Source organism: Balaenoptera borealis, assembly GCF_965194805.1.
Source record: "Balaenoptera borealis genome assembly, chromosome: 6".
Lineage (NCBI taxonomy): Eukaryota > Metazoa > Chordata > Mammalia > Artiodactyla > Balaenopteridae > Balaenoptera > Balaenoptera borealis.
In genome coordinates this window covers 28,237,111-28,260,309 of record NC_138863.1, presented here as the reverse complement: position 1 = coordinate 28,260,309, position 23,199 = coordinate 28,237,111, and the positions used below count along the sequence as shown (strand labels likewise).

General features: G+C 38.6%; 1 protein-coding gene across 6 annotated transcripts in view; it reads right to left on the bottom strand.

The window, feature by feature from the left end:
- PLEKHM3 (pleckstrin homology domain containing M3) overlaps window positions 1–23,199 on the bottom strand; it is a 190,999-nt gene that overhangs the window by 46,366 nt on the left and 121,434 nt on the right. The window contains exon 7 of one of the 6 annotated variants that reach the window (XM_082396367.1): window positions 17,408–23,193. The exons of the other annotated variants lie outside the window; for them this stretch is intronic. Coding sequence (XP_082252493.1) covers window positions 23,140–23,193 — 54 coding nt within the window. The 3' untranslated portion in view covers window positions 17,408–23,139. Of the gene's footprint in view, window positions 1–17,407; window positions 23,194–23,199 lie in introns of those variants that run through there. 6 annotated transcript variants of the gene reach the window in all.

Here is a 23,199-nt window from a genome sequence, read left to right as displayed (position 1 = left end):
CTACTGAACCCGCATACAACTACTGAAGCCCGTGTGCCTAGACCCGTGCTCCGCAACGAGAGAAGCCACTCCAATGAGAAGCCCGCGCACTGCAACGAAGAGTAGCCCCCGCTCACCACAACTGCCCACGTGCAGCAACCAAGACTCAACACAGCCAAAATAAATAAATTAATTAATTAAAAAAAAAAAAAGAAAAAAAAGAATCCACCTGCCAATGCAGGGCACACAGGTTCAAGCCCTGGTCCAGGAAGATCCCATATGCTGCGGAGCAACTAAGCCCATGCGCCACAACTACTGAGCTTGTGCTCTAGAGCCCGCGAGCCACAACTACTGAGCCTGCGTGCCTAGAGCCTATGCTCCGCAACAAGAGAAGCCACCGCAATGAGAAGCCTACGCATCGCAACAAAGAGTAGCCCCTGCTCGCCACAACTAGAAAAGCCTGCGCGCAGCAACAAAGACCCAACACAGCCATAAATAAATAAATAAATAAATTTATTTAAAAAAAAAAAAATATATATATATACGGGAAGGGGCCTATTTCAGTTTTTCTGCACTATGGAAAGTGCCTCAAGGGGTGTGGCCTCGTGAAGCCACAACCTCATGAAACTTCAGTAGAAGCATTTGCAAACAGTAAGTACAATTATGTGGCCCACATATTCTGAGCCCCAAAGCAGGCCACATGGTCTCATATAAGTGCATGAGTATTATTTAGGGGAAAATAGATTAAAATATTTTAAATTGAGACAGTTCCAGAAAATTCTCATGGTATGGTCAGCAGAATCTTACTCCTCTATTGAGTTAATTAGCTATGTGTCGAAAATAAGTCATATTTAGGTCTCTACTATTCATTTTGGCCCTAGTTATGTCATTATTACTCATTGAACAGTAAACAAGGAAAGGCTCTAAGTGGTTTCCTTAACTCAGCTTCCTTACTTAATATATGAGAAAACTAAGGCCAAGAGAGGTGATGTGAGCTGTCTAAGATCACCCAGCTGGGCTATGTCAGATGCCCCTCCACCGCCTTAAGCACCCTGCACTACTCTAGGAAGGGGCCTTTCTGAGGGCATCTAGGGTCAGAGTGCAGCCTCAGGCTTTGGTTCAGCCTGAGAATCCTGAGGTCACTGGATGCCCACTGATCCACCATATAGAAATGGAGGACTTCTAAACTGACTCAGTCCCTGCCTGGAAACAAGATGCACAGTCTGGTCCAGGTTTACTCCCACAGTCCTGATGTGAACTGGATTTGTCTTTGGCTTATGTAAAGATTTATTGTCCAGCATACTTACTACTTGTATGAAAATTCTCTTAAGTGGTCGCATCTTGTGTGAATTTCTGAACATGGGTATGATTCTTATTATTGAGTGAATGACTGGGAAATTCATCGATTAAAGTAACATGAAATTCTGTGATGAAAATGGACTTAACATCAACTTAAACCCTAGGCTATTTACCCAAACTAGAGAAGTAATTTAATTAAAGGAAGAAGCAACTACAGCTGGAAAAAACCAAAGCAAAACAAAGCAACTCCCCGAATGCGTGTATGTGGGAGAAATTGAAGAAATACGGCTTTTCAGAGAGGACCTGAGTAGAGGCCAATGGAGGACATCTTAACAGAAAAACAACAAAAGACCCCATGTTTAAAGGGATAGAGAAATAGAGGAGAAATAGGAGCAATATTCCCTGATCATATAAGGGAATGACCCACTAAGGGTTAGGAGAGACATAAAAGGCAGAAAGAAGGGAAGAAGAAGTACAGAAAGGGTGGAGTTAAAAAAAAAAAAAGGTTAAAGAAAAGGGAAAAGCAATTCAGATGATCACAAAGAGAAAAAAAAAAAAAAAAGGATTGAAGCTGATTTAGATCTGAAATGGGAGCTAGACATCTTGGCTTCTATTCCCAGTTTTGTCCCCACTAAGCTGTCTGACCTTATTAATAAGTCACTTAACTTCTCCATGCCTCAGTTTCCTCATCTACAAAATAAAGTGATCATACTAAGTCATTCAAAACTAGATGATCAGTAAGGATTTCTCTCAGCTTGAAGATTCTATGATTTTGTGATTAACAGACAGAGAAAACATCAAAAGAAGCTTGTTGAATACCCCCAGGAATGTAGAAAGGAAATATCTGGGGAGATAGATAAAAGGTGAGTTTAACCAGACTAATTAGAAGATACCCAAGGAAATTTTCAAAAGAAGTGAAATAATGTTACCAGCTTTTTATTCCTCCGCTCACTGAGCACCATTCAAAGAGGGAGTTAATGCTTTTTAGGAATCATCCCCTCCCAGGTGTGCAACCAGATACCAGTTTTCCTGAAGAAGTCTGCAAATCCCTTCCTTTCATCAATGCATTTAATTAGTTAATGTTTAGATAGAACTTAGGGATGAAAAGTACAATATAAGTGTTCAACATTATTATTACTTAACAGCTTTTATGAGACCAGAAATGCCTAAGATTAAATGAGAAACCAAAATGAGTTCCTGGCTAGAAGGTTGTGATCTAATAAATTGCTGGGTTACTGATGTGAGGAAAAACAAACCCTGCATATAAATTGAAATGGTGCTCTTTATTAGCTTGCATGCCATTGTCTTAAGAATGTGGGTACTTTTTATTCTTTGCCTCAAGGTGTCAACAAGTAGCAAACCACCAGTCAGTACTGATTATGACTTCATACATCTTGTTTTTTGAGACTATTATCTGCTGTGTTTGTGCTGTTTATGCTGGATATCTGTATACCCAGGGTATGGATTCAAATACATATGGGAATTTAGTACACAGTAAAAGTGAGGAGAGATAAATTATTTAATAAATGATGTTGGGACAACTGGTTAGCCATCAGGGGAAAAATAAAGCTGAATCTCTAACTCATTTCATAAAAAATGTAATTCCAGATAAATGGAAGATTTAAATATAAAAAGTAAACTGTGAAAGTATTTTTAAACTATAAAAGTATTAGAGAAAAATGTTAGAAAAACGTTTATGTGGAGTAAGTATTTTGTAATCTTAGAAACCATAAAAAAGTGATAAATCTGAATATACAAAATTAAAAATCAGTACAGTACAAAATACCATTTACAAAGTCACATAACAGAAAACTGGGAAATATATTTCCTATTTATGTAAAAAGAATGCCAATTTCCTTAATATAATTTAATTACAGGTTAATGAAATAAAAAGGCAATTCACAAAAACTACGTGTAGCCAATATAATATAAAAAAGATACTTAACCTTACAATGAAAAAAATCAAAATCATAGTGTGAAGTTATTTTTTATTTATCAGAATGGCTAGGATTAAAAATATTGTTTACACAGAAAGTTAATGTGGATGGAGGAAAACAGTCATTCTCAAGACACTGAAAGGAAGTAAAAATTGGTTCCACCTTTTCAGAAGGCAAGTGGCAATATACATCAAACTGCAAAGCATGCATACTCTTTGACCTGGTAGTCTCATGTTAATGAACTTACCCTACAGACTCATTCACACAAGAGTACAAGAAAATGTATGAGGGTGTTCACAGCAGTATTGGTTCTAATAGAGAAAAAGTCACAGATCAAAAATCAAGGTAACTCTATACTATGCAGCTAATAAAAGGATGAGGTAAACCTTTATGTATACTGAACGTGCACATATGTCCAGATGTTCACAGTATAATCTTAAGTGGAAAAGGCAAGATGCAAAAAGGTAGTACTGATCCCATTTGCAAAAAAATTAAATATTCACATTTGTGTATAGAGATGTCTGGAAGAAGACAGACTGGCTATAGTTAAACAAAAGCTACCTCTGCAGAGTGGGACGTGAGGGAGAGAAAGGCGGATGTTAAAAACAGAATTCTGCAACCATCAGAGAAATTAAGATAATAATTCCATTTATAATTGCATCAAAAAGAATAAAATACCTAAGAATAAATTTAACCAAGGAAGTGAAAGACTTGTACAATGAAAACTGAGACATTAATGAAAGAAATTGAAGATACAAATAAATGGACAAATATTTCATGCTCATGGATTGGAAGAATCAATATAGTTAAAATGTCCATACTACCCCAAACAATATACAGATTCAATGCAATCCCTATCAAAATTCCAATGGCATCTTTTACGGAAACAGAACAAACAATCGAAATATTTGCATGGAACCACAAAAGACCCTGAATAGCCAAAGCAATCTTGAGAAAGCTGGAGGCATAACCCGCTCTGATTTCAAACTATGTTACAGAGCTATAGTAATCAGAACAGTATGGGATTGGCATAAAAATAGACACATAGATCAACGGAATAGAAATAAACCCATGCATATATGGTCAATTAATTTATGACAAAGGAGCCAGGAATATACAATGGGGAAAAGGAAGCCTCTTCAATAAATGGTGCTGGGGAAACGGGACAGCCACATGCAAAAGAATGAAACTGGACCACTGTCTTACACCATTTACAAAATTAGCTCAAAATGTATTAAAGACTTGAATGGAAGACCTGAAACCATAAAACTCCTAGAAGAAAACATAGGCAGTAAGCTCCTTTACATCGGTCTTGGAGATGACTTTTTAAATCTGGCACCAAAAGCAAAGGCAACAAAAGCAAAAATAAACAAGTGAGACTATATCAAACTAAAAAGTTTCTGCACAGCAAAGAAAACCATCAACAAATGAAAAGGTAACCCCCGAATGGGAGAAAATAATTGTAAGTTATATATCTGATAAGGGGTTAATATCCAAAATATATAAAGAACACATACAAGTCAATAGCAAAAAAAAAAATCTAATTTAAAAATGGGCAGAGGATATGAATAGACATTTTTCCAAAGAAGACATACAGATGGCTAACAGTTACATGAAAAGGTGATCAACGTCACCAATCATCAAGGAAATGCAAATCAAAACCAAAATGAGATACCACCTCACACCTGTTAGAATGGCTATTATCAAAAAGGCAAATAACAAGTGCTGGTGAGAATGTGGAGAAAAGGGAACCCTGTGTGCACTGTTGGTGAGAATGTAAATTGGTGCAACTATTATAAAAAATATATATATGGAGGATCCTCAAAAAATTAAAAATAGAACTACCATATCATACAGTAATTCCAATTCTGGGCATTTATCTAAAGAAAACAAAAACACTCACTTGAAAAGATATATGCACTGCCATGTTCATTGCAGCGTTACTTACAATAGCCAAGATATGGAAGCAACCTAAGTGTCCAGTGATGGATGAATGGATAAAGATGTGGTGTGTGTGTGTGTGTGTGTGTGTGTGTGTGTGTGTGTATACATATATATAGTGTGTATACATATATATATAGTGTGTACACATATAGTGTGTGTATACACACACCACAATGGTATATTATTCAGCCATAAAAAAGAATGAAACCTTGCCATTTGCGACAACATGGATGGACCTTGAGGGCATTATGCTAAGTGAAATAAGTCAGACAGAGAAAGACAAATACTGTATAATCTTACTCATGTTTGGAATCTAAAACAAAACAAACCAGCTTATAGATACATAGAAGAGATTGGTGGTTGCCAGAGACAATACGTGGGGGGGGTAAGTGAAGAAGGTGAAGGGAGTTAAAAGGTATTGGGATGCCATTTTGGGGAATATATCTTAAGGAAATAATTTAATATTGGATTGGCCAAAAAGTTCATTTGGTTTTTTCCATAAGATGGCTGTAGTAGCACTTAGTTGTCTTTAACTTCATTCAAAACCATTTTGTTAGATTGTATTGTGACAGTTGTCATATCAGCGTGCATTTAAAAAAAGGCTTATCGGGACTTTCCTGGTGGCGCAGTGGTTAAGAATCCGCCTGCTAATGCAGGGGACATGGGTTCGAGCCCTGGTCCAGGAAGATCCCACATGCTGTGGAGCAACTAAGCCCGTGTGCCACAACTACTGAGCCTGCGCTCTAGAGCCCACGAGCCACAACTACTGAAGCCCACGCGCCTAGAGCCCATGCTCCGCAACGAGAAGCCACCACGATGAGAAGCCCACACACCGCAACAAAGAGTAGCCCCTGCTCGCCACAACTAGAGAAAGCCCATGCGCATCAACGAAGACTCAACACAGCCAAAAATAAATAAATAAATTTATTTTTAAAAATAAAAAAATAAAATAAAAAATAAAAAAAGACTTATCAAAACTGTTGAATTTTTGTGTAGCCATTTTAAAATTGAAGATGGAAGAAAAACAACATTTTTGGCATATTATGCTTTATTATTTCAAGAAAGGTAAAAACACAACGGAAACGCAAGAAAAAAGGATTTGTGCAGTGTATGGAGAAGGTGCTGTGACTGATCGAATGTGCCAAAAGTGGTTTGCGAAGTTTCGTGCTGGAGATTTCTCCCTGGATGATGCTCCATGGTTGGGTAGACCAGTTGACGTTGATAGCGATCAAATCGAGACATTAATCGAGAACAATCAACGTTATACCACGTGGGAGATAGCCGACATACTCAAAATATCCAAATCAAGCAATGAAAATCATTTGCACCAGCTTGGTTATGTTAATCGCTTTATTGTTTGGGTTCCTCATAAGTGAAAAAAACCTTCTTGACTGTATTTCCGCATGCGATTCTCTACTGAAACGTAATGAAAATGTTCTGTTTTCAAAACAAATTGTGGCAGGCGATGAAAAGTGGATACTGTACAATAATGTGGAACGGAAGAGATCATGGGACAAGTGAAATGAACCACCACCAACAATACCACAGGCCAGTCTTCATCTAAAGAAGGCAATGTTGTATATATGGTGGGATTGGAAAGGAGTCCTCTATTATGAGCTCCTTCCGGAAAACCAAAGGATTAATTCCAGCAAGTACTGCTCCCAGTTAGAGCAACTGAAAGCAGCACTCGATGAAAAGCATCCAGAATTAGTCAACAGAAAGCGCATAATCTTCCATCAGGATAACGCAAGACCTCATGTTTCTTTGATGACCAGGCAAAAACTGTTACACCTTGGCTGGGAAGTTCTGATTCATCTGCCGTATTCACCAGACTTTGCACCTTCGGATTTCCATTTATTTAGGTCTTCACAAAATCTCTTAATAGAAAAAGTTTCAATTCCCTGGAAGACGGTAAAAGGCACCTGGAACAGTTCTTTGCTCAAAAAGATAAAAAGTTTTGGGAAGACGGAATTATGAAGTTGCCTGAAAAATGGCAGAAGGTAGTGGAACAAAAGGGTGGATACGTTGTTCAATACAGTTCTTGGTGAAAATGAAAAATGTGTCTTTTATTTTTACTTAAAAACCAAAGGCACTTTTTGGCCAACCCTATACAAACTTCCATTTATAAAATAAATAAGTCACGTGGATATAATTTACAGCATGATGACTATAGTTAATGATACTGTATTGCATATTTGAAAGTTGCTAAGAGAGTAGATCTTAAAAGTTCTTATGATAAGAAAAAAATTTTGTAACTATGTGTGGTGATGGATGTTAGCTAGACTTAACTGTGGTGATCATTTTGCAAGACATACAATTATTGGAAATTACATTGTGCAACCTGAAACTAATATAATGTTATATGTCAATTATACCTCAATTTAAAAAATCTATCAGAGAGATTCAGATAAAGATGATAACTTCTTAAAAGTAAAGGAGTAGTAGTAAGAGTGGAAAGGGAAGAAAAATTTTAAGAAAAAATTTAGTGGTAACATTGGAAGAGCATGTTGGTGATTGTGTGAATGATATTTGTAATAAAAAGTTAAACTCTTTTGATGTTTGACTGCAAATAGCTTTTAAGCCTCACACCTGCCTCTTCTTGTGCCCCACACCTGGGCAAGCTGATAGGGAAGCCCAAGCACCTACAGGAGATTCAAACCACCCAATCTCCTGTCTTTCTATGTCAGTCCTCACCCAGGCCCACCCCCTAACCACATAAAAGCCTCAAGCCAGTCTGCTTTCCTTGCTCTCTCCAGCCATTTTGGACCAGCTTGAGACTGCTCTGCTCATCCCATAAAACTCAATTATGTAAGTAATAAACTTTTTTGCACCTTCAAAAATATATATGTATATAATTTTGTGTTTTTTAATGTTTAAATTAATATGAATTGCCACTTTTATAATAAATGCTTAAATTGTTAAAAAAACAATGACAGTGCTACAAAGCATGGCTTTAGAAATAAATACATGTAATTTGCATATGCATGTATATAAGCATTATGAAAATGTAGAGAGCCTTCATTTTTTTGGTATTACATGACCTGTGTTTTCACTTATCTTCATGTTTATTTTCACAAAAGTTCTTGAAAATTGCCTATCAGTGAACCTGTCATGGCCACATAAGACTCAAAGCTTGTATCCAAGGAGACCTGTCTGTCTAATCAGAATGTTGCCTGACTTATGGGTTTTTTAGGTTTCAGAAGGTAACATTGCCCCGTTCAATTAGAATGATTTATAAGATATGCATAGTGTCAATAGCCATATCTAATACTAGGCAATTTAAGGTTGGTTTTTGTTTACATAATTATCACTGAATTCTAGACATTTAATCTTATCTTCTTAAATACCTAACTGGGAGTTAGTAAGTAAGTAATTGGTTAGGATGAATATTGCAGTTTTTACAAATCTCACTTAAATGTTTTAAATGCCCTTCTCCAGCTTTGCTGGGCCAGGGCTTTTTTCCCTCCTGACCTATCAGAAATGACCTTCCCCTCACTGCTCCATCCCGAGGCACGTTACTTGATTTTGATCAGCTGGTTGGTCTTGACATTCCAATCGTTTTAGATTGTGTTTTTGTAATCAACAGGAGGAGAAACAGAATGGGTATCAGATTTTAAAAATCCATTCCCCATCCATTCAGAGGTCACAATCATTTCACATCACCCAGGGCACTATGCAGGAGAAGTATGTTGCCCAGTCTGAACACATTTACCACTTAGTTTGGTGTCAGTCCAAGCAAAGGTCAACATACTGACTGAAGTGCCTTGGACTTGGCCTTAAGAAAGAAATGAAAATGGTGGTTTTACAACAGGAGGACATTCAAAGATAAGATTAGGTTCAAAGAGAAAAGCATTCTGAATAGTATTGCCACCTGTGACATGTTTAGAGATTCAGTAAAATCTAAATGGAAAAGTGCCCTAAGGTAGGAAGCCCGGTAAACAGTCAACTTTCCAGAGGGCTGAGGGTGGACGGTCTGTCATCTGGTCCAGCGTCTAACACCCTTCTCCACACCACCCTGGTGTCCTGCCTTTCTTGGTTCTATCATCTCTGTACCACTGGGCTGGAAGAAGAGAGACTCTCCTCTAGATTCATTCACTACTGCTGGTAGGCAGCTCTAGCAAAGGGAAACTCTCCACGAGGTCAGAATTTTGTATGAGTTGTAGAGGTTTGTTTTCTTTGGGCTTCCTGTCCTTCAGTAGCATGGTTCATTGAAAAAGGGTTTCACTTAGTCCCTCACAACGCCTACCCCCCCCCCACTTTTTTTTAAGTGAAGAGAGCTCAGTTAATTGAAACTCCAAGCAGTTGTAGAGCAGCATATGTAAACTAGGAGGAGAGTTTTCATTGGTTATCTCTTCTATTACATTTCTTTAAACTGAGGTATAACATACATGAGGTAAGATGCACGGACCTGAAGTATACAGCTCACTGACCTTTTAAACATGTGTGTGAAAGTACCTGTTCTCTTGGCCTCCAGCCTCAACCACTGCAGCCCATTCTCTATGCCATCACCAGAAGGATCTTACTAAAATACAGATTTGACCGAACAATAAGAATAATGACATCAGCTGTTGCACCACCCTCACAGCAGTGATTAACTGTTAATATGTGCCAATCATTGTCCTAAGCTTTTAAATTCATGACCTCCTTTAAGATAACGCAAGTCAAGCACTTAGAACATTGGCAGGCACACAGCGAGCATTAAATAAATAACTATTATTATTCGCAAGACCCCTGAAGGTCAGTATTTTTTTTTTTTTTGGTCAGTATTTTTATCGTAACCAATTTACAGATGATAGAACTGAGGCTTAGAAGGATTGAGTCATTTGCCCAAGGTCACCCAGCTTGGATGTGTAGAGAAGGGAGCTGGGCTCCCGGAGCCCAAGTGCTACACATTTAGCTTTAGTGCCGTCCTAGAGCTGGCATTTCTTTAATGAAAACTCCCGGAGGCCTCTTCAGCCCCTATGGGATGAGGTCTCAACTCCTTAGCAGGCCCTACAAGGGCTTCCCACAAGCTAAGTACAACCTGTCTTTCCACACTTGCTTCCGGTTTTTATCTGCAATGCATCAATCTCCTGCTCTCTAAATAACTACCATTCATTGCTATGACCATGTATGAGTTCTGGATACTTCTGTATCTATTTCCAATTCTTACTGCAACTGTCCAAAATAGTATCATACTCATTTTACATATACGTAAACTGAGACATAGGAAGATTGCGGGACTTGTTTCATGGTCAGAGAGCTCATCAAAGCTGGAGTCTGAACTGCGTCGTCTGATTGCACGGTGTGATCCTTCCTACTCGGCTGCCATTCCCCTCAAGTCACATGCTCTCATACCTGGCTCAAGTGTCACCTAGTTTCTAAGGCCTTTTTGACTCTGGCCACCAATTTACCCCTCTTGCTCTGCTGCTTTCCACAGGTATAAACAGATGACTAGTTAAGGAAGAATGGCTCTTGCTCTATTTCTATTCTAGGCCTTTCCAAGTGCATTCGACCTCTGCATTAAAAAAGCTGAAACTGAGTATTTCTGGAATATTCCTAGGGCAGGCCCTGGAATCAAATATTTAGATGGCAGCTCTGTCCAAACAAAATGGCAGGTCTTTGGCCAGATGGGGTTATGGGCTAATGGCATGAACACAGAGGGCAAATGGAGAAGTTGCTGCCAGTTAAACACCATGTGTACTTTAGCAGAACCTCTTGGGGCTGTGTGATTCATGCACTCCTGGGACATGGATAATTCCTGAGGGATGAGCTAGCCAGTTCCTCAAACATGAGGACAATTGGAGGATGAATTCTTTGGCAGCTGGAAAGGCCGTAGTGGGCAATTTTTGAACTGATCTTGAAAAGCATTTTATCATTGGAATAGCTAACATTCTTGTTGATTATGCAGAATGAAAAATACCAAAGCATTTGAACACTTGGTACATGTTCAGTTCCTTCTGTACCTCAAAAGTGAATATTAATGTGCAATCTGTATAAGTCTCACAACTTGGGAAGCGGCTGGCTCTGCAACGAACTCCCGACAAACTATGGCAGCGTTCAGTTGTGATCATTCAATCATACTTGTATTTAAGATTATAAAATAAGTCACTTGATTCTTTAGCACATTATTCTTCCATAAATTTAAACTACATACATGTTTTAAGTCCCAAGCTAAAAATTCTCATTGTTAAGAAAAAGTACAGAAATCCAACTCAGAATCAGCATAATTATTAAAATAATGTACAAAGTATATTGGTGGACAAGGTGATTCCAAAGTTGATCTACAAGAATAAAAGCGCAGGCATAATAAATCAATTTTGTAAAACGAGAATATGAGATTGTAGTTACACTACCAGACATCAAAATATATCATACAATTCAAATAATTGGTGCTGGCATCAGAACTGCTATTGAGGAAGTGGAAGTGACTGCACAGAAACAGATCCCAGAACACACATGTAATTAGATTATGATAAATATGGAATAAAAAGTAGCACAGGAAGGATGGATTATTTAAAAAAAGGAGTTGAAATGACTGCTTACCCATTTGGGGGAAAATCAAACTACATCCTCACTTTATATCATGAAGTAGAATAAATCCTGGACATTTATTAAATTATTAAACATATAAAATTATTTTTAAAAGACAAGAAAATGCAAACTATCATTATCTGATCTAAGCATGGTGACAGGCTTTTCAGGCTTTAAAGCCATGGAAAAATATCTCACAAGGGGAAAAATGGACAGATCTGGAAACATAAGAGTTAAACTTCTATTTACCAAAAAACATCATACATAAAATTCAAGGGCAAACAACCAAACTAGGGAAAATATCACACATAAAGTGTTGATAGCCTAATATAGAAGGAACTCACATAAACTGAAAAAACAGCCTACCCCCAAATGGGCAAAAGATATAATCAAACAACTCATTAAAAAAATGGAATTAGCAATAAACATATAAAAATATTTAGCCTCACAAATCATAAAAAGTAGATATGCAAAGTCAAAAAGGAGAAATTTTTTTTTGCCTCTAATATTACCAAAGAGTTGCAGTTTTTAAACGACAATGGCTAATGCTCCAGTGATATAAAGAGAGAATTTGCTTACACTGTTGGTGTGGGTATAGATACAGTAAATTGTATCTAAAGCTTTTAAAAAGTTCAAACTCTCTACTCTAGTAGTTACTCAGGTGAATTTATCTTAAATAGTGAGAAACTAAGTGATTCTGACACAAGGATGTATACTATAGTATTATTTATAATAATACAAAATTGGAAACCCCAAAATGTCCAATAAAAAGGAGGTTAAACTAACTACAGCAATGGGATCTTAACATAGGAATTAACAATCTTCAGAAGCAGTGGGTATTTTTAAGTTATAAGCAAGATAAAAATTTATATGCTGTAAGGGATGGCCATGTTTCATACCTATGAATGCATAGAAAAGAACTCGCTGGATGTGTCTCAGTGTTTACTGTAGTGGGGGCTTATGATAACAGCAGCAGCAACTAGCCCCGGCCAGGTCTGTGATCTCCTTCAATCCTCGCATCACCAGTGCAGGGATCTCGCCACCCCTGCTTTTATAGATGAGGACACTGAGTAGTGGGGCTCAAACTCAGGTCTTCAAGGGCTGTGATCTGAACCTCTCTGCCATGCTGCCAGGATGGTTATTTTCTCTCAGTAACTGCCTATACTTCCCAAATTCTCTGCAATGAGTATACTGTTATAATCTGGGAGAAAAACACCACTTTTTAAAAAGTGAATTGGGGCCAAGAGGCCCCTGGAAGTTTTGTGTTCTGTCCCCTGACAGCCTGCGGTATGGGAGACTGTTCTGCCACTGAGTCCTCTCACTCTTCCCCCTGGCTCTGGGTTCTCCTTCAATTTCCATTTCCATTCCCTTTCTCCTACTCATTCCAGTGTAAATCTCGGAGTCACTTTGCCTAGTGAGGGAGCAAAGCCCTTGGTGCATGGCAGAGCCATCCCAGGGCTGGTCTGGCCTACTCATTTTCTTTCCTTTGCCTCCCTCTTTTCCTTCCCTCCTGCCTACCCTTAGCCTTTCCAGCACCCCCTGAGAATAAGCCTGGTTCAAAGTTCTGGTTTAACAAAACAAAACAGGGCATCCTGGGGTTAATTCTGGGCTGGCCTTTCACAGTTCTATGATTAAATTGCATTTTTCAGTGGTTCTGCCTTTAAACTCAAACTCTTTTAAAGAGAAATTTAAGGAGAGCAAAACATAGGAAACAGTGCCAAATGCCAATAACATATTTTAGTCATTTGGGGAATGGGCAGCTTTAGAAACCACAAATTCCCACTTATGCAAGGGCTACTTGAGCTTTTTCTTTATTGCTTAGTGACAGAAACCTGGCTTTAGACCATGGTCAGAGTTGTTCTTTTGTTTTCTTTTCTCTCTCTCCGAAAACAGTTATAAAAGGCCTGAGCTATCACAATAAGAGTTGGCTACTCCTACAGCTCTAATCAAATAACAAAAATCATTTTCCATTGATGTAGTTAGTCCAGATTAAAAGGCAGATCCAAGTCTATGTCTTGGTACCTGCTATACCTGCTCAACAAGCCCAGTCAGGTGGAAACATGCACTCAAAACTTGGGAAGCTCCACCCATGTGACTTCACCACCAATTGGCAAGGCTTTGGTACCATGTGTTCAGTTAGGTGTTCTGTCTCCTTTCTCCCAAAGAAAATAACTGAAAAGGGAAGATAAGATGTGAGTATTGTTTGTTGACTATGCTTTCCAAAACAATGGCTGGCACAACACAAAATGGAAAGAATCCCAGAGAGCTCTCTTCTGTGGCCTTAGATCTATTCTGACCATCAGGGACTATGAACCCTAACGCCAGAATCCGATGATGAGGTTCTTCTAAGCCCCTGGAGCTAGATTAAGGTGTGGCCCAGCCAGTCCTGGGGCGTGAACTGGTAAACTATACTACATTCTCAACAAATAAATTGGAAATAAGGTGCCAGTGAGGCTGGGTTTCCATAGCCACTCCTTAAATTGCTGGTAATTGTGAACTAGTCCCACTTGAGGATAAGAAGATAGCAATGAAATTTTAAAACAACTTCCTTATATAGAGTACTGAGCATTTTGGTAGTAAGCATGTGTAAGGTGTACAGAGTAACTACAAGCCAGGGAAATAGTTCTGCAATGAAGCAGCTGACAGTCATCTGAAGTAGCAATCAACTAACATGGGTGCAAGAGATTAATTTTTGTTAAATAAAGACTAAACTCAACTGATTACATAAAAATTGCAAACAAAAAACCTAGAGAAAATAAGAACTATAGAAAAGTTGGAAAAAGATGCAAATATCCTCAATAAAATACTAGCACATTGAATCCAGCAACATATAGAAAGAATTATATACTATGATCAATTGGGATTTGTCCCAGGAATGCAAGGTTAGTTTAACATCTGAACATCAAACAATGTAATAGTTTGATTACATTGAATTACCACATTAATAAAGGACAAAAACCACATAATGATCTCAATAGATGCATAAAAAGCATTTGACAAAATCAAACACCTCTTCATGATAAAACACTCAACAAACTAGGAAGAGAAGCCTATATCAGGTTGAGGAAATTACCTGTCTATGAAGAAGTCAGTTCATCCTGAATGGTGAAGAACTAAATGCTTTCTCCTCTAAGATCACGAACAGACTCACATCTATTCAACACTGTACTAGAGGTTCTAGCCAGGGTAATTAGGCAAGAAAAAGAAATTTAAAACTCCAGATTGAAAAGGAAGATGTAAAACCATCTCTAGTCTCAGATGACAAGATCTGGTATATAGAAAAGCTAAAAACATTTTGCTGACATGAAAGTCATTAAAAAAAAAAAAAACTTTTATATTTTTTAACAAGACCTTGTAACTATATTCAAGTATGGTGCTTATACTCTTGGAGCGTCTGAGTGGTTAACACTATCCAGTTCAGAGTTATGGAAACATTTACTAGAAATTCCATTCAATAAGCTAAAAAGATAATGTTACTGTCAGAGCACGTAATAAATTCCTCATTTTCAACATAAAGAGGTATGTATGTATTTTATTTTAAATTTATTTTATTTATTTATTTTTGGCTGTGTTGGTCTTCGTTGCTGTGCACGGGCTTTCTCTAGTTGTGGCGAGTGGGGGCTCCTCTTCGTTGCGGTGCGCGGGCTTCTCATTGCAGTAGCTTCTCTTGTTGCGGAGCACGGGCTCTAGGCGCGCGGGCTTCAGTAGCTGTAGTACACGGGCTCAGTAGTTGTGACTCGCAGGCTCTAGAGTGCAGGCTCAGTAGTTGTGGTGCACGGGCTTAGTTGTGGCGCACGGGCTTAGTTGCCCCGCGGCATGTGGGATCTTCCCAGACCAGGGCTTGAACCCGTGTCCCCTGCATTGGCAGGCAGATTCTTAACCACTGCGCCACCAGGGAAGCCCTATATGTATTTTTATTAGTAGAAAATCAGTTTCTCTTCCCCTATCTACTAAACATATTAAATACTATTTAAGTACATATTGAAAATAGGTTTAAAGAGTATCAGTGAGTTGGATGCCAAATTATTAGCTGCCTGGGTATCCACATATTTCAGTCTGGCCCTGTCTCCTGCAGGTACTCTGGGTCACGGCTACTCCCAAGAGAACAAAGATGACATTAGTGTGATAGGTCTATTCCAGCTCCCCTTGCACTAGATCATAAAAGACTGCATATGGACATGGGGCTTAGAGTCAACTAGAAACAAGCTATTGCCATCTGCTGCTAAAACTGAGGCCAAAGGGTAGATGAGGATGAGAACCTACATGTCTCCCTATAAAGATCATTTAAGGCACAAGGGAAAGCCATGTAAGGGAGAAGGCTACTCAGACATCTTAGAGTTAGTAAAATAAAAGCTCCATGCAAGCCAGTAATATCCACTGAGAGTGATCCAGGTGCTTGGGAACGTCTTGGTCTGAGCCTAGTTTATATTCTTTTCCTTAGAGCGGTGACAATGGCAGTGATCCTGTTGCTTTGGGTTTGCTGGCCAATGCTAGTCTTGAATTTGCCAGATCTTCCCTGGCTAACTCGTACATATTCTGAAAAACCACCTTAAATCCCGTTGGAGTCCTTGAACTTTGTTTCTTGTTTGTGCTTTCACCCTATAGTTAACCCTTCTAACTCTAGTCTTCTTGACTTTGGGCATTTTGGGTCTCCTGCTTTCTCTTTTACAGATCTTTCTGTATCTCCAAATGGCCTCTCTCTAGACCAACTCTGAAATCTCATGTAAAATACTAATGTGTTGGTCAAAACAATGAAGAAACAGAGACAGAAAAATAACAACCTTTTAAAATCTTCTTAAATCTGTCCAATTTTTTTAGCTTCCCTTTCTCCTGAGTCCCAGAAACAACAGCAGCTACATTAAAGAAAAACAAAACAAGAAAAAAACAGTAACTACTTAAGCATTTCTCAACTATGCTCTGAACTTTCCATTTTGGAAGTGAAAATGAAATAAACATATCTTAGCAAGTATAAGTATTCCAATGGATTGGTTGCTCACAATAGTTATTTCAGATACTACATCTTTCAAAAACTATTTTATTAATAATTAGCATTGCAGTCCTAATAGGAAAACTATAAACCTAGAGAACAGACATAAGAGAATTCCATAAACAGGAGTTATTTAATAATTTCCCTGAAGAAAATGCTTGAATGCACTTTATAAAGGATTGGCATGATTCCATATCACCCTTCCTGAAGTACTCAGGGCTGCTGGGCAACTGAGAGGAATCATACCATGAATAGAGTGACTGAGCAATGGCACCCAGATTACATGTTTTCTGGATCAGTACAATTTTTAAAAAGTGTCCAGTTTTTAATTTTACCTAGTAAGGACATTAAGAACAAAACAAAACCTTTCAGCTACTATCACCAGCATTTCACAAGAAAGGAAGGGGATCTTAACACCAAAAAAGTAGAAACAGTATGATTTCAGAAAAATATTTTCAACTGAATATGTGTGGTATTATTAAAAATTCACCACATTATACTTTTCTCCCTTCTGCATGACCTGGTGAAAACTCCATCCCGGATGAGTCCTCAACCCACAGAGGGAAATTGGAATTTTTCTGTGATAAGAGAACAAGGATCTCACTATTTGCTAAAACTATTGCTTTAAAGTGAATTTCAAAATGGAACAATTGGGGAAGTGTTTCCCAAACTTCAATCATTTGAAAACACCTTCACAAACATTTTCATAGCTGCATTCCACTTGTGTTAATTAATTTCAATTGACTCATTTGTTTGCTTAAATAAATTTATTTAAAAATGAAAATCATATATGAACACCATAAATGGAAAGCCAGTATCCCTTGCCATGAAATCAAGATAACCCAACTGCTGGAAGGCCCTGAGCCTACAGCTAACTGTTGAAAAGGGAGATATGCAGGTGTTAGGGGTTCAAGTCACACCAGCACCAGAATGAAACTTTGCTTGATATAACCTCAAGGACAGGAAGAGAACTGAAGAGAATAACTTTCTTATTATGTAATTAAATGTCATTTAATGCTATGACCATGTACTGCCTAAAAGTATCTCTTATATCAACTAATATCATTTTGGTAGACATTCCATGGAATCAGAGGTATCCTCACATAGTAATTAAGAGCAATGGCTAACTCGGTTCAAATTCTGAGACCTTCCCACGTACCAGCTGGTGACCCTGAGCAAGTCATTTACTTCTCTGCTTAAGGTTTTTATCTATGAAAGGGGGATAACAATAATACCTACTTCATTGTGAGAATCAAATGAGTAGATACAGGTAAAGCTCTTAGAATGGTAAGCAACAGATATTAAGAGCTTAAAAATGTTAATATCAATAGTTATCCTTACTATCCCACACTCTGAGAAACACCAAAGGTCTAGGCATCTGTTAGACTACATCAGGCATATAGTGATACAGTAACGTATTTCTGGAGAGAACATGTAGCTAGAGAATAAGAATGACAATTCCTTTGCTAATTTGAATTAAAATAAATAACTTGGTACTCGTGCATCTAAGGCAACTTAATGTTCATTTGGTTTAAGTTTCCTTCCACGGCCCATTTTCTAGGTCAAGAGCAAGTCTGAATGATATATCTTTGTCTTTAAGACATAGTACACAATGTGTTTGACACCAAAAAGATTACACCATAGAGAAAGGCTTTCAGGATCTTAACTGCAAGTCACTACTTAGGTAAACAAGGCCATCCAAAATATATTAGGCTTTTAATTATGAAGTTAATGTCTCCTCTTGTTAGAGTAAACAACAGAATTAACATAGGATTGAACCCTCAGAGTGGGGAGATTTAACCCTCACATGTTATGATTTAATTTATGTTATGACATACAGTACAGGAGGACTTACTCATCACCAAATCATTAAATAAATAAGCTAACATCAAAAAGCAGTAGTTCTAGGGGGCTCCTGAGATGGATTAGTTGGTCTTGAACAAGAAAGACATATATTAACATATCTTAAGCTGTTGCCTTTCATGTGTCTCATCCCTTTTGTCCCTGGAACTATATTTAGTACAGTGAGAACAACAGGGCTGCCAGGGCAGTCAAGTAGAAAGAGAGGGTATTAATTTAGTAGATCTTGGTCAAGGTTAGGGCAAGAGATAGTGGACAAGTACATATTTAGTTTATTAAACTACAAGATAAGGTCAAATTGAAAATTTATAGTAATCTCTAGACCCTCTAATGGGTCTACTGATGGCGGCCTCATTCAAAGGATCTGGATTTTAAAAATATCTTCTCCAGTCTCTGTCCATTCACCGTAGGGCAGTTTCTTCCATCGCTACAACATGCTTCTTGGTAACATCTCTTTTTCCTCCTCTTCCTCTCCACTCGACTTTGGCTGTTTCTTCCTCTAGTGTCTCAGGTTGAACATTTCAGCTTTTTCTTTTTTGCTATCATGATCCCCCATTTATAACTTGCCTCCCTTTTCTCTACAGCCCTCTTCATTGCTAGGCTTCTCTTCTGATGAGACCAAGTTATCATGCTCATTTTCCTTGCTCTTTCAGGCAGGTCTCCCAAATTTACTAGTGAATTCAGCATGAAACATTATTCTTTCTTAAAAAATGTTATCTGTCCTTTCCTACTTCTCTTTCTCCTCCCATAGAGTCAAGGACATTTTTTTGGAAAATTCCTTCACTCTACTCTTATGTCTATAAGTAATAGAATGTTCCAAATCCTGGAAGTGGAATTAGGTCACATCTTTTCTTTTTCCTTTGCACCTTTTCCCTAGGACTTACTTCTTTTAGAAGGCTTAGCTTGAGTACTGTACCAAAAAAGAGCAGAATGAGCTCAGATGCAAGGCAGTAAACTCCCTTCCCTTTTCTTTTTATTTATTTTTATTTATTTTAAAAAATATCTTTACTGGAGTATAATTGTTTTACAATGCTGTGTTAGTTTCTGCTGTACAACAAAGTGAATCAGCTATACGTATACATATATCCCCATATCCCCTCCCTCTCCCTTCCCCTTTCTTTACTGAGTTTGCATCTGGTCTGGGTATCTAATCAAAAAGAGTGCCCAGGGTTGGAGCTCAATAAACCTTAACTACTTACAGTGGCTCTAGCTTTTAGTGAGCCTTACACCCTACCTATAAATGACCTCTATGCTCTGGGGTAAATTAACTCTTTTGGATCTGTCTGATTCCTTTACAATGATCTGATGGGTCATTTATGAAAGTATAATAGTGCCCTAGAAATGTCACACTACCACCAAAATACATATACATTCATGGGGAGTCTGCAGGATGCTGGGCACGGTTCCAGGTGCTGGGGTTATGGGTGAACAACTCCGACAGGCCCTGTTCTCCTGGAGCAATGACTTCCTGAGAGTATTTAAAGGCCAAGGAAAATGATCACAGTCACACTGGTCAAGGAAACCAGATTAAAACCATCCTATTAAGGAAGAGGGGAGCAATTCGTTGGTGGATGGGCCACTGTTAATAAAAATTCCACCTCCCTGAACTAGGATACACATTTAAGAGTGGGCAGGAGGTTTAAAAAAAAAAAATCCTAACCCAACCCAAAAGATAATGGGAATCATCTGTTCTGCTCTCATGTGCAAACCTATAATTTATGGAAAGATGGGAAAGAGAAAGTCCCTGAGGAGACCCAGCCAAGTTCTGCGGTGAAAATTCAACTGTACTCGAAGCTCAGACTGGAAGAGGTGGGGGTGGAGAGGAGCAAGAAGCCACAGGAAAAATAACACGTCCCGAGGCAGCCAGCTCCCTCTCCTTTCCCACTTCCAATGCCACTCCTGGGCCAAGCTGCCCTCCTCTTCTCCTCCTGCCACCTCCAGCCCCTCCCCATTCACGGTTATTGCTTTTTCCTCTTTATTTTTCATTCATTTTTTAAGAATCCCAAGCTGGCTGTAGTGCTCATTAATTCCTGTCACAAGGTAATGTCAACAGTGTAAATTATAGGGCATCCTAGGAAGCAGGTAGTTGAGATCAGGTGAGAATGTATGTTATTAAATTAAAATGGAGTTACCAGGAATCTTCAGATTACGGAGAAGAGACCATTTCCTTAAATACATGACTGTGTATACTATGTATTTGCATATATATTTGTGCACACTTACATATATAGTAATTTACTACTAAAGAATATGCTATAAGACCTGATAGTAGCAAAGGCCATCATTAAGTGCAATGTCCCTAGCAATATCACCCTACCAAACTGATTTTGAATTTCTGCTCTATATCAAGATGGCCACATATTGTCTTTTTTTGCTTCTTCTATTGGGGTATCACTACTTAGCTTTATAATATTGCTTTTAAAGAGTATGGTTATTAACCAGTCAACTACTGTTTTCAATGTATTTTTTAAAATGCCAGTATTAGTGCTGGGCCATTTGAAAACATCTTCATTACACTTAATAATTTGCTAAGGTACTTTGATAAAATTTCAATATATATTTTATTAGTTTCCTTATGAGTCTTGTAAGGTAAACTATTATCCATGTCAGAGATGGAGAAATTGAAGCCGTCTAAACTATAAAAGAATGGTAGTAGAGGTAGAATTAGGATGTGAAATAAATGTCAAATTGTCCAGGGAGGGAATCCCCTTTGTAGCATTTCAGAGTTTCTAATGTCAGTTAAGGTGTTCTTCCTATTCACGGATAGCTAGAACTGCTAGTCAGAATAAAAGGCACAGAGAAAGGAAGCACCTGTGGTCATAGGGTGCCTGCTAAAGCCTCATTAGTGTTGTAAATCAGCTGAATCTTGTCAATAATACGGTGAGGGACTTTCAAAAGCAGCATTCACGGAGCATTCACTATATGCCAGGCATTCTTCCAAGTACTTTATGTATTTGTAACTCGCTTAACTTCACCATCTTGTGAGGCAGGTACTTTAATCATCCCCATTTTACAGGTAAGGAAACTGAGGCATAACAGTTTAAGTGACTTGCTCAAGGTCACACAGCTGGAAGGAGTGCAGCTAAGATGCAAACCCAGGCTGTCTGGCTCCAGACTCTATACCCTCAACTACTGTGCTAAACTGCCTCTCAGAGGGCATGCTGGAGCCACACAGCAGACCATGAATATTTAAAGGTTTACTGGGAAGTCAGGTGTTTGAACTCAGGACCAAACAGTACTAAAGAGAAAAGCAAAAGATAAATGTCGGTGAGGACTTCAGTTCACAAATGCTCACTATGCAACAACAGAGCTTGTAGAAATGCACAGCCCCTTTCGAGTTCATTCTCATTCCTGTCTTCCTCTTCTAATAACTGATTAATTCATTCACCCATGTTTATTGGGCACTTCCTCTTGCCCAGGCACTGTTCTTAGTAGCAGGATGGATAAGATAAAGACTTGCATTCAAGGTTGACTCTTTCACTTATGGATTGTTTTAAAAAGCTCTTGTGAACAGGCCTAAGAACCAAGCAACTCAGGTGACATTTTATTTTGGGAATGCAAAACAGTCTTGGCAAGAATCATCAAACCACCTTTTCTGCTCCCCAGCCTGGGAATTGAGGACACCCCACTGGGCCAGCCCCTCTGGATCCTGGATGTGATGGGTTGGTCCTTCCTCCTAAATGCATCTCTCCTCCCAGTTCAGAGGACTCTTTCAGCACACTGCCCACGAGCACGTGTATCTCATCTTAGGTGAATTTTAATTCACTGCATCACAGTACCTAGCAGTTAACAAATACATGAAAGGTTGTAAAATATAGTCAAGGAGTACTTTCCTGAGAAGCTTATGATCATTTAAGAGTATTCTTTCATTATTATTATTATTGTGGTAAATATATGTAGCATAAAATTTACCATTCTAACATTTTTAGGTATATCTCATCACTTTTGATTAGTTATACTTCATGGATTACTTTTCTAAACACTATGAATACTGCAGCTTACCCATTTCATGGGTAATAAAATCACCATTCAGACAATGAGCTGGTGTGCTGGCCACAGTAGTGTCTCAAAGACCAGCTTCTCTCCCGTATTGGGAGGACTTCAGTCCTTGTGGTGCCCCTTCCCTCCCCACCCTCGATGGACTCAGAAGCTAGCTCCGAGGTCTGAAGTTTCTTTGCCTCCCTCATCCTAAGCAGCTGAATCAACTTCTCTCTCCACCCCTTTCATTATCCCATTCCATCCACCCCATTGCCATCAGCGGGGTGGAGACTCAGCTTATAAGTGTGCAGAAGAAAACCCCAGAAGCAAGAAACTAGAATAACTTGCTCCTGCTAACAAAACAAACCAGAAAACACAGTAGGGGCCAAGACCTCACAGTCGCTGAGTTCCAAATCCTTCCTTATCCCAAGGAGACAGACTGCCTGCCTCTCTATTCTAAGCTCAGGCAATGTGGCTTAAGCAAACGCATAGGAGGAATTCAAGCCTCAAGATCCATTTTCAGCTTCCCCCAGATCCTCATGCGCCTTTTTATCCTTACTCCATCTTGCCCAGCCAAATGTGAAAGCCTGTGTAAAGACCATTACATGTCTCACTTTGAAAGGACTTTAATGCCCTTATGAACTAACTCCTGGCTGAAATCTTTGGTCCCATGGAGACAGAGAAAGCAGCAGCCAGCTGGAA